Source organism: Canis lupus, chromosome 33 (genome assembly GCF_003254725.2).
Source record: "Canis lupus dingo isolate Sandy chromosome 33, ASM325472v2, whole genome shotgun sequence".
NCBI lineage: Eukaryota > Metazoa > Chordata > Mammalia > Carnivora > Canidae > Canis > Canis lupus.
The window spans coordinates 18,349,289-18,364,541 of record NC_064275.1 but is presented as its reverse complement, the minus strand read 5'-3'; the positions used below and the strand labels follow the sequence as shown (position 1 = coordinate 18,364,541).

Below are 15,253 nucleotides of genomic sequence, written 5' to 3'. Positions count from 1 at the left end.
CAAATACCAAGAAAGACTCACGAAAGTAGGACAAACTTGGACATGGTACTTCTCTGCCAGCCTGTCTCTTCCCTTAAGGAGGGAGGAGGGACTGGGCTTGAGGGATGGGACTCCCCCACCCCACCTCCTCCTCCATCTGGGGACATCCAAGCCACTTCATTTCCCCAGCACTCCAGGAAAGTGAAAGCATCCCAGTGGGGCACTGTTCAGAAGTCCTTGACCAGAGCAGCTGCCGCAAAGTTTGAAAAACATTCAACTCTAAGAGCCACGGAGGCACAATTTATCCACTCCAGTGAGGGGCTTAGCTGGAGAGTGGGGAGAAGAGGTAAAGTTCTGGCCTGCGGTGTTTAAATTCCAGCAGCAAAGGCACCTTTCTTTTTTCTTTTCTTTTTATTTTTTTTAATTTATTTAATCATGAGACACACACACACACACACACATACACACAGAAAGAGAGAAGCAGAGACACAGGCAGAGGGAGAAGCAGTTTCCATGCAGGGAGCCAGACGTGGGACTCAATCCCGGGTCTCCAGCACCAGGCTCTGGGCTGAAGGCGGCACTAAACCGCTGAGCCACCTGGGCTGCCCTCTTTTTTCTTTTAAAGATTTTATTTATTCATTCATGAGAGACACAGAGAGCGAGACAGAGGCAGAGGCAGAGGGAGAAGCAGGCTCCATGCAGGGAGCCCTAAGTGGTACTCGATCTGGGAACTCCAGGATCACGCCCTGGGCCCAAGGCAGCCGCTCAACCACTGAGCTACCCAGGTGCCCCTAAAGGAGCCTTTCTCATTGGCTGAAAATCTCCATTCCACCCCCACCAAGCCATTTTTTTTAAAATGCCAGATTTATTGGGCTATAATTCACATACCATAAAATTTACTTTAAGTCTACAATTCAGAAGTTTTTAGCATATCCTGAGCTGTATAACTATCACCACAACTTTTAGAATATTTCATCCACCCAAAAGATACCCAAATCCATTAGCAGTCACTTTTCATTCCTTCCTCTTCCTGGAAACAAATTGACTCTCTACTTCCATGAATTTGCCCATTCTGGACATTTCATAAAAGCAGAATCATTCAATAAATGTTCTTTGGGGCCTGACTTTTCTTCACAAAGCATAATGCTTCAAGGTTCATCTATGTTGTAACATGTATCAGTACTTCACTCATTTTATTGATGAATAATGCTCCATTGTGTGAATACAATATACATTGTGCTCATTCATCATTGATGAACATTTAGGATGTTTCCACTTTTTGGCTTTCTGAATAAGAATATTCAAGCACAAGTTTCTATGTGAAGATACACTTTTCATTCTCCTGCGTAAAAGCCTAGGAGTGGAATTGCTGGGTCATGCAATAACTCTGTTTAACATTTTGAGAAACTGCCAAACTGTTCTTCAAAGTTTTCAAAATTTTACAACCTCACCCCATGAGAAATCCATTTCTCCATATCCTCAACATTTGTTAATGTCTTTTATTTCAGCCATCCCACTGGGTGTGAAGTGGTATCTTGTTGTGGTTTTATATTTCCCTAATGGCTAATGGCATTGCACATCTTTGCATGCACTTGTTGACCACTTGTATATCTTCTTTGGAGAAATGACTATTCAAATCCTTTGCCCATTTTTCTTAATGGATTGTCTTTTTCTTGTCGAGTTCTAAGAGTTTTTTTATATGTTCTGAATACAAATACCTGATCAGATATACAACTTGCAAATATTTTCTCCCAGTCCATGAGCTATCTTCACTTTCTTGATGGATACTTTCAAGCATAAAAGTTTTTTAATTTTGATGAAGTCCAATTTATCTATTTTTTTCTTTTGTCACTTGAGCTTTCGTGTCATATTTAAGAAACCACTGTCTAAAATCCAAAAGTTATGAAGATTTATGGCTACAGTTTCTCCTGAGAGTTTTATACTTTAAGATCTTACACTTAGGTCTATGATTCATTTTTAAATAATTTTAGTATATGGTCTGAAGCAGGAATCAAAATTCATTCTTTTGTATGTGTCAATTCAATGTATGTGTCTCAATACTATTTGGTGAAAAGACTTCTTTCCCTGTGGAACTGTTTTTGGCATCCTTGTCAAAAATCAATTTAGGGCTGATAAGTGTAAGATTTTATTTTCGGACTCTCAATTCTATCCCATTAGTGTATATGTCTACACTTATACCAGCTGCCTTGATTATTGCAGCTTTGTAAACATCAAAACAAAAAGTGCAAATCCTTCAATGTTATGGACTGCATTACATTCCCCTAAAATTGATATGTGAAGCCCTAAACCCCCAATGTGACTATATTTGGAGATAGGGGCCTTATGGAGAAAATTAACGTTAATGAGTTTGCTAGGGACTGAATTATGTCCTCTCAAAATTCATATGTTGAAACCCTAATTCCCAATGTAATGGTATTTGGAAGTGGGGCCTTTGGGAGATAATTAGGTTTAGATGAGGCAAAGGAGGGTGGGACTCTCATGATGGAATTAGTGCACTTATAAGAAGATGACAGAGAGTTTGCTTGCTCTGGCTCTGGCTCTCTCCTTCCTTCCCAAGCTGTGTCAGAACCCAATGAGAAAGCCAGGAAGTGTTCTCACCAGAACCCAACCAAAGCTGACATCCCAATCTCAGACTTCCTGCCTCTAGAACTATGAGGAAATAAATTTCTGTAGTTTAAGCCGCTGGGTCTACAGCACTTTGTTATTGCAGCCTGAGCTAAGACAGAAGTTGTGAGGGTGGAGCCCTACCTTAATAGGACTGGTATTTATATAAGAGATACCAGGAGTGTGCATGAACAGAGGGAAAGCCATGTGAGGACACAGTGAGCAAGCTGCAAGAAAACAAGAGGGGTCTCACCAAAAATTCACCCTGCCTAGTCCATGATCTAGGCCTCTAAGCATCCAGAAGTGTAAGAAAATAAATTTACATTGTTTAAACCACCCAGTCTGTAGTATTTTGTTATGGCAGCCATAACAGACTAATTAATCCAATTTTGTTCTTCTTTTTCAAGACTGTTTTGACTATTCTGGGTACCTTGCATTTCCATATGAATTTTAGGATCTGCTTTTTAATTTCTTTTAAAAAAAATGCCAGTTGGGATTTTGATAGGGATGCATTGCACTGAATCTGCAGATCAATTTGGGAAGTATCACCATCCTAACAATATCAAGTCCTCTTATCCATGAGCATGAGATTTTTTTTTCACTTGTCTTCTTTAATTTCTTTTAACAATATTTAATAGCTTTCAGTGTTCATCTTAAAGTTCTTTTATTAAATTTATTCCAAGTATTTTATTCTTCTTGATGTTATTATAAGTGAACTAATTTTTTGATTTTTGCACTGTTCATTGTGAGTGTATAAAGTATAACTGATTGCTGTATTTTGATCATATATTCTGCAACTTGCTGAACTTACTAGTTCTAATGGGTTTTTACTGACTTCCTTAGAATTTTACATATACAAAAACAAATCATCTGCCAGTGGAGATAGTTTTATTTCTTCAATTTTAATCTGGATGTCTTTTACTTATTTTTCTTCCCTATCTTCCCAGCTAGAACCTTCAACACACTGTTGAATAGAAATGGCAAGAAGGGACATCCTTGTCTTGCTCTCGACCGAAGGTGGGGAAGCATTAGTCTCTTGCCATTAAGTATGTCAGCTGTGAGCTTTATCATGTGAAAGAAATTCCCTGCTAGTCCTACTTTGTTTTGTTTTTATCATGAGAGGATGTTGGATATTGTCATATGTCTTTTCTGTATTGACTGAGATGATCACATGGTTTTTGTCCCTTATTCTACTAATATAGTATATTACATATACTAATTTTCATATGTTCAGTCAACCTTGTATAAATCCTACCTAGTCATGGCATAAAGTCTTTTTTTATATGTTGCTGAATTTGCTTTGCTAAATTGGTTTGGTTTTGTTGATGATTTTTATGTCTATATTCATAGACAAAATGAACATAGACACAATGAACATAAATATTGTCCTGTAGGTTTCTTGTGATGTTCTTTGTCTGGACTTGGTTATCAAAGTAATAGTGGCATCATAGACTGAATTGCAGCGAAGTGTTCTTTCCTCTTCTATTTTTTGAAATACTCTGTGAAGGACTGATGTTAATTCTACCGTAAACATTTACCAGTATTCACCATCTAGGCCTGAGCTTTCCTTTGTGGGCAGATTTTTTTATTGCTAATTCAATCTCTTTCCTTGTATAGGTCAATTCAGATTTTTTATTCCTACAGGAGTCCATTGCAATGGTTTATAACTTTCTAGTCACAAATCTGTCCATTTCACTTAGGTTAACTAATTTGTTGGCATACAACGTTCATAGTATGAACTGTTTTCATTTTGAAAGGTCAGTAGTAATGTTATCAATTTCATTTCTGAATTCAATAATTTTAATCTTTTTTTTCTTAGTCTAGTTCAATTTTATTGATCTTTTCAAAGAAAGAACTTTGGGTTCTGTTTATTGTCTCTGGTTTTTTTTGTTTTGTTTTTTTTGTTTGTTTTTTTTTACTATTACATTCATTCTGTTCTAGTATTTAGTATTTCCTTGCTTCTACTTGCTTTATGTTTAGTTTGTTTTCCTTGCTTTAATTTCTTACAGTGGAAAGTTAGGTTACTGATGTGAGGTCATTCTTCTTTTTTTAATATGGGTATTTATAGTTATAAAATCCCCTCTAGGTATTACTTTAACTGTACCTCATGAGTTTTGATATGTTGTGCTTTTGTTTTCATTTAACTCAAAGTATATTCTAAATTCTCTCGTGATTTTTTCTTTCACTCATTGGTTATTTAGGAATGTTCTGTTTAATATCCATTTTTTATGAATTTCCCAAATTCTGTTATTGATTTCTAATTTCATGACATTGAATTATTTCAATCCTCTTAAATCTATTAAAGTTTCTTTTATGATCTAGCATATGGTCTGTCTGGAGAGTGTTCCATGTGTACATGAGAAGGATGTATATTTTGTTTTGAATGGAGTGCCCCAGAGATGTTTTTTAGTTCTAGTTTATAGTTGTGTTCAAATCTTCTATCTCCTTGTTGATCTCTGTAGTTGTACTATCCATCATTGAAAGTGGAGTACTGAAATCTCCAACTATTATTGTTGAATCCTCTATTTCCCCTCTTTAATTGTGCTAGTTTTGTTTAATATATTTTAGGGCTCTGTTATTAGGTGCATATAAGTTTATAATTGTTATGAATTCCAAATGGATTGACCCTTTTTATTATTATGAAATATCATAACCTTGTCACTACTAAAGTTTTGTCTTAAAGTCTATTTTGTCTGATACTACTGCAGTCACTTTCACTGTCTTTTGGTTTCTATCTGTATGGTGTATTTTTTCCCATCTGTTTGTATCTTTAAATCTAACATGTTTCATATAAACATCATATAGTTAATGTTTTTTTTTTCATTCTTTCTGCCTACCTCTGCTTTCTGATTGAAGTGCCTAATCTATTTATGCTTAATGATTTAACATAATGTCTGCCATTTTGCTATTTGTTTTCGATGTACCTTATGCCTTTTTGTCCCTCTATTCCCCCATTACTGCCTTCTTATATGTTAAATAGATAGTTCTAGGGTACCATTTTAATGTACTATATACATTGGTGTTTCATTTACCATATATTTAAAGTTATTTTCTTGTGGTTACCCTGGGGATTACAGTAGTTTCCCCTTATCCACAGGTTCATTTGCCCCAGTTTTAGTTACCCACAGTCAAACACAGTCAAGAAGCAGATTGTCCTCCTTCCAGCATACCATCAGAATGTCAGTAGTAGCCTAAAGATACATCACAATGCCTGTCATTCACCTCACTTCACTTCATCATGCAGTCATTTTATCATCTCATATCATCACAAGAAGAAAGATGAGTATATTACAATAAAATATTTAGGGAGAGATATCACATTCACTTAAGTTTTATTACAGTATATTGTTATAATTATTCTATTTTATTATTAATTATTTTTATTAATCTCTTTTTGTGCCTCATTTGTAAATTAAATTTTATCATAGGTATGGATGTATAGGAGAAAACATAACATATATATTGGGCTCAGTACTATTTGCAGTTTCAGACATCCACTGTGGGTCTTGAAGGGGAGACTATAAAATTTTTTTTAAAGATTTTATTTATTATTCATGAGAAACAGAGAGAGAGAGAGAGGCAGAGACACAGGCAGAGGGAGAAGCAGGCTCCATGCAGGGAGCCTGACATGGGACTTGATCCCAGGTCTCCAGGATCACGCCTTGGGCTGAAGGTGGCACTAAACCACTGAGCCACCCAGGCTGCCCTAAAATTAACATCTTACCCTAACTATAGATTCTGTTTTGCTTCATGTTTCATCTTAGAATTTGAACAGTCTAGTCAAAATGAACTCCAGAAAAATAAAAAGGAGCTTTTCAAATCACACTGTTGAGGTACAGACTGCGAGGTTGCTATTATAAGCACCTGCCTCTGGGATGAACACTTACCTTGTCTAACAGTACATTCTGCCACAACCTAAAGATACTGAGGTAACTTCTATCTCTGGCACCAAAAGATGTAAAGAAAAACTGCAAAGAAAAATAGTAGGATAATTTTAGTGTCTTTAAAAAAAAGCAGGTGTGGGGGGCAGGGCAGAGTATCTATCATGAAAATCTGTTGGCACTTACTATGGTTAAAGCAACCTCATATATTATTTTTGTTTTACTCTTTGGTACCATAGGAGAAAAACAGGTAATTGGTGCATGAACAAGGTGTCTTTAAAAACTATCTTACAGGATCACCCACATGGCTCAGTCTGTTAAACATCAGACTCTGGTTTCAGCTCCAGTCATAATCTCAGGGTCGTGAGATTGAGCCCCACATTGGGCCCTGCACTAGCATGGAGTCGGCTTGAGATTCTCTCCTTCTCCCTCTACCTTTTCTCCCACATACTCACGCTCTATGTCTCTCAAATAAAATAAAAAATTTTTTAAACTGTATCTTACAGGAAATCTAATTTTCAAGAAGCCTGAAACAGGTATTTATGTAGATATAATTTAACTATTACAATAATCTTAAAAATTTATGAAAAAATAAAATTTATTAATTCTGAACTTTCCAAAGGATTTGGCGATCATTTGAACCAAGTATACATATAGAATTTTTTTAAAATACAAGTGGGGGCACATAGGTAGCTTTATTGGTTAAGTGACCAACTCTTGGTTTTTCAGCTGAGGTCACGATCTCATGGGTCATGAGATGGAGCCTGCCTTGGGCTTCAAGCTCAGCAGGGAGTCTGCTTGAAGATTCTCTCCCTCTGCCCCATCCCTCTACTCGCATACACATTCATATACACACTCTCTCTCAAAATAAATGAATAATCTTTTAAAAAATTCAAGCGGATTTCAGAGATCAACTTACAGATCTTAATTTCAAATCATATCATCTTTCATAGCCTTCTAAAAAAAATTCAAAAATGCTTAATTTCAACTAATTATAGATATAAAACAGCCATGTTAAAACTTAACTTTGCTTTGAATGCTATAGAAAAAAAATAGCATGTTTCAATCTATAATTCTATGTTTGCTTTTAGCCCCATCTCTTCCTCTGCATTTAATTGATTTTGCAAAGTCATGTTTTAAAATAGGCTTTTATGAGAAAATCTGACAAGTGACAGCACTAAATACAGTCTCACAGTATATCATCTCTTCCGACCCCATAGTTAGTGACTTTTCATGATTGAGTAGTTATTTTTAGGGATGAGAAAGCTCAGTTATATATTTGATTTGCTAAATAAAATGTCAAAGAAATAATATTTTGGTTATTTACACTTTTTATAGAAACACTTTAAAGTGCTATTTTCCAAATAATAAATTGAAATGTTGCTATGTAATACTCTTCATAAAGCAAAACTCTTCATAAAAAGGATATAGCTAGGAGATTTTCCAAATATAATTACATACGTAATATGTGGCCTAGTGATGACTACTTACTACCTTCTATTTCCTTTTCTTAGACCAAACTGTTTTGGTTTTTTGTATTATAATGTTCTTACAACATTTTGTTCAGATATGTAGATAAGAAAAATCTCCTAGTCCATCCAGTTCCCATTTCTTAAGCTAGACAACTTGCTATCAATTCTTGTACACATTCTTGTACACATTCTACCACTTAGCTCTATGACTTTGGGTCACTTTCCTTTTCCTTAGTTTCCTCATCTGAGAAAAATAAGAATAATCATAATAACAAATTTTTGTGAGAATTAAGTGGGAAAATATCTGTAAAGAATTTAAAACAGTATTTAGAACAGTATTTGTTTGGCAAATGCTAGTTGTTGTTGTTATTATTAAAATTAAAATGCTTGACCCTGAAATTTCACTACACATGTGAGAAACAGTCACACATGAGCTTAAGAAGGCAGCGTCAGGCTATTCACTGCAGCACTGTTGATAATAATAAAATATTGCAAGTGAACTAATGGTCAAGGAAACCATGGTAAATTCATTCTATGAAATAATATATATAGCACATGAATAAACAGAAATAGCTCCATCTATATGTGCTAACCTCCAAGAGATGTTCTTTTTAAGAAAGGAGAACCGAAAAACAACATGTATAAAATAGCATTACTTTAAAAACAAAGCAAAACTGTGTGTGTGTGTGTGTGTGTGTGTGTATGTGTGTGTGTGTATTTAAATTTAAATATGTGTATACACACACACACACACACACACACACACACACATAGACACACAAAGGAAAAAAGTCCAAAAGGATACATACCAAACTGCTAACAGTGTTTGCCTCTAGAGAAGCAATATGATTGGGGACCACAGGCATGGAAAGAAGATGTTAGTTTAAGAATTGTTTGGTGACTTTGTCGGGGAATGCAATGTATTCCTGTATTGACTACAAAATTAAGAATATGTATTTTTAGCTCTTCTTCCCTTCCTGAACAGTTCAGCCCTAAAGCTGTTGGTGGAACAGAGAAAAGTAGGTATCTACACTAGAGGTGAAAATAGGGAGAAAGAAGCTGCAGTAGCCCAAAACAATGTCAAAACCAGAAAAGTTGAGGAGGTTGTCCACATAGAAGGGTCGCCCTATGTGGAGTGTCAGAGCCCAAATAGGTAAGATGGGCCTCCATGTATGAGGATGATCTGGAGCGTGGCGTTAGAATAAGAACAGGGTGATGGGCATAAGTCAGAGCCCACAGAATGTGATGGTGTAAAGAGGTAGCCTGGTACGGGTGTCAGAGCCCAAGCATGGTGAAGAATGTGACCATGAATGGGAGCAGCCTACAAAAGCATGACAGATGAGGTGAAGTGTGATGGAGTCCATGAGAGTGGTTTTGTGATGGAGGGTCCGAAACTGAAGGGGTAAGAGGGGCAACCACATACAATGACAGATTAGCATAGAATATTGTGCACAAGCAGGGAATGGAGGGTATCCCTTTAGGAGGTGACTTGGCAGAGGGTAAAGTGAATACAAGGAAGGGACTTAGTACAGAGTGTCAGCCTAAGCAGAGTGAGGGGAGCTTTCACTTGGTGAGAGCTTCTGTGTTGTGATGGGATGGGCAGCAGCCTGACTTGAAGTGTCAGAAACCAAGTCACATAAAAGGGCATCCATGTTGGGGGGCATCTGGGTGGCACAGCCAGTTGAGCATCCAACTCTAGGTTTTAGCTCAGGTCATGATGTCAAGATCGTGAGATCAAGCCCCATGTCAGGCTCTGTGCTCAGCACAGAGTCTACTTAAGACTCTCTCTCTCTCAAATAAATAAATATTTTCAAAAAGAGGGGGGACATCCATGTGGGGAAGGAGTGGCAAAGGAGAGGAAGACTGGTTACACAGAGGCCAAATGATCAAATAAGTAAATATACTGAGGATAATGGGAGCCTGGTTTCTCACTCAGGGAAGGGACTTACAAATAGGAAAAAGTGAAAACAAAAATGAAGTGGTGTTTGATAGGAATTAGAGATATCACAGTAAATTCATGGCTTATGAAAGATAACTAGACAGACATTGATGTACAAGTGGGTATTTATGTGTGTATATTATGTAATTACATATGTATCACATATACCCTTATTCTGACCATTTAGCAGGCTCAGAAATAGTAATACCCCAATAGCAATGAACATACTGGCTTCTAATATCAGTCTCCCCTTAAAAGGAATCAGGACTCTTTGGAGAAATGACTGTTTCCAGGGCTTAGGTAGGGAAAGCCTGTAACATCTTATGCCAAAAAAAGCAAGGAAATGCTCAAGTAATGCTGAGAATAATCAGAAGGACATTGACAGCCTCCTGTTGCCCAAATTTGGGACTATTTAAGCATCAAAATAAATAATGATAGTAATAGAACTCACTGAATAAAACAAGCAACTATGAGGGCATACTGATATAAGTAAATGAATGCATAAATTTAAAGTCTGATGAGGAATCATATTTACATAGTTTCAAAGTAGCTGGCCACAAAATATTATTACAAAGGAAAACAGACTAACAGACTAACTTTATAGTAAAGTCTGGCAGACACCACCTGAATCAGGTGATCCAAGTGAATATAACCAAGGGAAGAAATTGAAATCACGGGCCATCTTTTTTTTTTTTGAAATCACGGGCCATCTGATAGGATGCAATGGAAAGAACAGAGCATCATTTTCATGTCATCTCTGCCAAAAGTGCATAACCTAAGTTTAATAACAAGGAAATATCAGATTAACACAATTTAGGGATATCCTACAAGATAACTTACCTGTAATCTTTAAAAGTGTCAAGGGCACAAAAGTCAAAAAAAGACTGAGGGACTAAGAATAAGGAAATTAAAGAGCTTGACAAGTAAATGTAATTATGTATTTCTAAACTGTGCCTATTTGCGATAAAGGATATTATTGGAAGAACAGGAGAAGGTGTGAGGACTGAACAGTGGCAATGATCAATGTTAACTTCTTGATTTTGATGGTTAGGTTGTGCTTATGCAGGAGAATGTCTTTGTTGGAAATACACGCTAGAATATTTGGGGTGATGAGGCTTCAAAGTGACAATTTACTCTCAAATAGTTCAGAGGGGAAACTTTTTGTACCATACTGGGAAGTATTCTGTAAGATTATTTAAAAATAAAAATAAAACGCAAAGTACATTTGAAAGAAACTACAAGATTTAGAAGTATCATTATAATGAATCAATGTCATGATAGTGTTTCTCTCCCCTGCTTCTCTTTTTTCGTTCATTGCCTGCCTCCCTTCCTTCTGTGCTTCCGTCCTTCCTTCCCTTTACTTCTCATTCCCTTCCATACTTTCCTTCTTTTCCTTATTTCTTCTTCTTTCTCAGCATTCTACTTCTAATGTCACACACACAGAGCCCTCATCAATCTTCCAGGTGGGTTCAAAAAGATTCTTCATATATCACCACAAAAAAAAAATGGCAGATATTGTAGGTAGATAATAAAAACAATGGCAGTTAGCTGCCATCCTAAAAAAAATTTATAGTGATTCTGTGTTTACCTGTAAGCTACCCAAATCTCTTTGTTCACCAGAACCATTTGTTTTTATCAGTTACTATGATGCAGGCACTATTGACTAAATATGGAATTTTTAGGGTATTCAGAATTATGATGTTTTACTAATGCTTATCCTACCTACCTCTTATAACGAAGTAAAATATATGGGAGAAAGTTCTCTGTGAACTATAAAGCACAAAAAATGTTAGCAGTCATTTAATTAGCAATAATTATTTAACTATACAGAAATCTAGTATTAAATACAACATATCTCTATCACAAATTCCTAACTCCAAGAAGAACCGCCTACATTACCAACACTGATGAATCAGTATGATGCAGATTTTCTCCACATTATATAATGGCAAAGATAGAAAAGTTTTTCATAAGTCAATCGGAGAAGGACAAACATTGTATGGTCTCATTCATTTGGGGAATATAAAGGATAGTGAAAGGGAATGAAGGGGAAAGGAGAAAAGATGAGTGGGAAATATCAGAAAGGGAGACAGAACATGAGAGACTCCTAATTCTGGGAAACGAATTAGGGGTGGTGGAAGGGGAGGTAGGCGGGGGGTGGAGGGTGACTGGGTGACGGGCACTGAGGGGGGTACTTGATGGGATGAGCACTGGTTGTTATTCTATATGTTGGCAAACTGAACACCAATAAAAAATAAATTTATTTTAAAAAAAAACATTAAAAAAAAAAAAGAAAAGTTTTTCACCTTTTCACCCTCTGTGACAATCTGGATAGCATTTGGGATGAGTCGAGCAGTTTTCTCCTTGGTCATGAAGGTTATGTTCTTTAATGCAATACAAATCTAAACACACATAAAAATAAAAAATTATTAAATGGATTTTTCAGAAATATGTACAGCACAAAATATCAAGTATTACATCAATCTAATCCAGAACATTCTGTTGAAAAGCCTGAAGGAGTTAGTAATAATATAAGCACATGCTTGCATTCTCTGAGAAAAACAGGGTAAGCAGTCAGACATTCTCTCTCGTTGGTAATTTCCTCCGCAGCTCTTATCTCTAAGTTTAGGACAGAGTGTGAAAAGACATGTGGGTGTTCGTGTTCCATATTAACACATACACACACAAACAAAATTCAGACAGTCTGTCACATAAGACATGATTTTGGCAGTCAAATGGATGTATGTTCAATCTTTTTTTCAACCTGAAATCTCTTTCTCCAACTACATTAAATATGTACAAATGGAGCTTGATGTATTAAGAAAATAAGATTATAACTTCTAATATAAATTGTATATATATATATATATTACAGGTATACACAAGTACAATACACAAATATATAAATTTACTTTGCAATCTAAAATACATTGTTTTTAGGAGGACTGTATACATTGCTACCTATGCAATTATTTGTATCAACAAATCAAATCAAAATAAATCTTACTGTAGTTTCCCATCTGAAGATGTTGCTATAGAAACACAGCCAGTTTTCTGAAAGATATAGACGTCCCTGCAGCAAAATGTCCCTCTGAAGAGCACAAGCATAATCTAGATACACAAGAAGAAGGAACAGCTTATTCACAAAAATCTGGCAATTTTATAATCTTATCTTACTTTAACACATGGAAAGTCATCACTCTTTGTTTATTGTTTGTCAATTCACTCACTCACTCATTCAGATACTTTGGTACCATATACCAGATATTTTGCTGGAAACCAGTGTTACCAAAAATGGACCTTGCTCTCGCAGAACACAGTCTAGAAGGGAAGGTATAAAATAAACAAATACAAAAATAAGTATAATGATCGAAGTGGAGAGACAGGTGTAAGAGAATATAATAGGAGTAAACAGGTAGGAGGGGATCGGGCAGGGAGAGAGTATATCAGGAAAAGTTCTCCAGAAAAAGTAGTCTTTAAACTGAGAACTAAAGGTCAATAAATGGTCAGCTGCACCATGAGGAAAGAGTATGTGCAAAGACTCTGTGGTAGAAAGAAAAAGCACATTTGAGCAACTTTACAAAGATCTTGGGCTACAGAAGCAGAAGAAACTAGGTCATGGAAGGTTCACAGGCTATAGTAGACCGTAGACTTTACAAAGAAGCCATTGACAGTTGTTCTGTTTTGTTTTGTTGACATTGACGAATTTTAAGTGGAACAGGCATGATCAGATGTATATTATTAAGGACCAATTTTTTCACTCTGTGAGAATGGATTCAGGTATCTATGAATTGGAAGTCCAGGGGAAAACTGACAGTGGCTCAGACCAAGAGATGACAGTATTAAGAGAAAGAAGTAATTAAATTCAGAGATATTTAAGAGGTAGTACTGATGGGAAATTAGTGATTAATTAATCACACATTGGAAAAGGGTGAGGAAGGGGACAAGAATTATTCCAGAAATTGTATACATTTTAAATTAGTTTCAAAGTTGATCCTCTCTACCTCAGTGTTAAAATCCAGCAAAATCAGGAGTACTCTAATAAGTGTCACTATACACCAGTAAATTAATACCATGGTTTAGATTTGGCTTTTTGGCTAATGGAAATAGTATGGCTAAATTATCAATAATTCAAGATATAAAGGGCTGTGAGGAGATTTGGTTTAATTGACAAATTTCAAAACTATATGAAGTACTAGCAATTTTAGGAAAAAGTTATTGAGGTTATGAGCCTCATAAAATTTAAATTTAATTATGTTAAATTTCTAGCAGATATTAAAAATTGAGCCAAGAAATTCAGTGTTTCAAAATGTTTCCTTCAGCAAAACAAAACCGAGATGCCCCCAAACAAAAATCCTAGTAAATAGTTAAGTATATTAAGTTACTCATTACTAGTACACATCTCTAAAACAGGGATTGGGCTAAAGGTTAAAGGTCACCTTGAGGTGTCCTGAAATTTTTATCTAAGCCACTGAAACATTTTATTAATTTAATGATTCTCTCATTTCAGATCAGAAAAACCTGGTGGACTTATCTAAAAACAGATTGCTAGGCCCCTCCCCAGAGTTTCTAACTAAACACATATAGAGCGATGTAGTTTCTTGTCTAACATGATCCCAGGTAACACCAACACTGCTAGTCTATGGACCACACTGTGAGAACCACTGCACTATTTTATATTAACTATGCTCAAAGCTATAGCAACCAACTGATTATTTTAACCGAAGACTATTTGACATAGCTTGACAGACTTTTTTCAGTAGTTTGAAAAAGGATTTCCCTGGGGCGCTGCCTGGCTCAGTCAGTTAAGCATCTGACTCTTGATTTTGGCTCAGGTCATAGTTTGGTGTAGTGGGATCAAGCCCCACATCTGGCTCCACACTCAGGAGTCTGCCGAAGATTCTCTCTCTCCCTCTCCCTCCGCTCCTCCCCCTTCACCTCTAGGATGGATAAATAAATCTTGGCGGGGGGGGGGGGGGGTCCTAAGACAGATATATTTTGTTGTAATAAACCTATACCTCAATAAAAACTTTTTTTAAAAAATGGCTTCCTAGCAATATGGCCTATTCAGGAAATGGAAAATAATTTTTTTTTAAGCCAAGAGATTTTACTTTTTTTACTCCCAATTTCCCTACTGATAAGCAAACATATAAGTATCATTTCAGAAGGCAAATATTCCACCTGATTTGAGTCAAATAACAATGTGATTCATCTAGAATAGAATAGAAAATGTTTATCAAAAATTGTTTTATGGATTTTATCACTTTATAAATTAGTGACTAGAAAGTTAGAATAAAATTAAGTAAATTAACCAAGCAACATAGGTCATTGTGATGTCAACTTACAAGCTTTTACAT

The 15,253-nt window shown here is 35.9% G+C and overlaps 1 protein-coding gene across 4 annotated transcripts in view; it reads right to left on the bottom strand.

The window, feature by feature from the left end:
• The window catches only part of GRAMD1C (GRAM domain containing 1C), an 87,686-nt gene that overhangs the window by 45,779 nt on the left and 26,654 nt on the right, over positions 1 to 15,253 (bottom strand). The window contains exons 4-6 of one of the 4 annotated variants that reach the window (XM_049105180.1): positions 12,904 to 13,007; positions 12,203 to 12,298; positions 6,492 to 6,572 (exon numbers count right to left, since the gene is read on the bottom strand). In XM_049105180.1, coding sequence (XP_048961137.1) covers positions 6,492 to 6,572; positions 12,203 to 12,298; positions 12,904 to 13,007 — 281 coding nt within the window. Of the gene's footprint in view, positions 1 to 5,636; positions 5,762 to 6,491; positions 6,573 to 12,202; positions 12,299 to 12,903; positions 13,008 to 15,253 lie in introns of those variants that run through there. The other 3 variants (XM_049105181.1, XM_049105186.1, XM_049105182.1) reach the window with 3 other exon arrangements.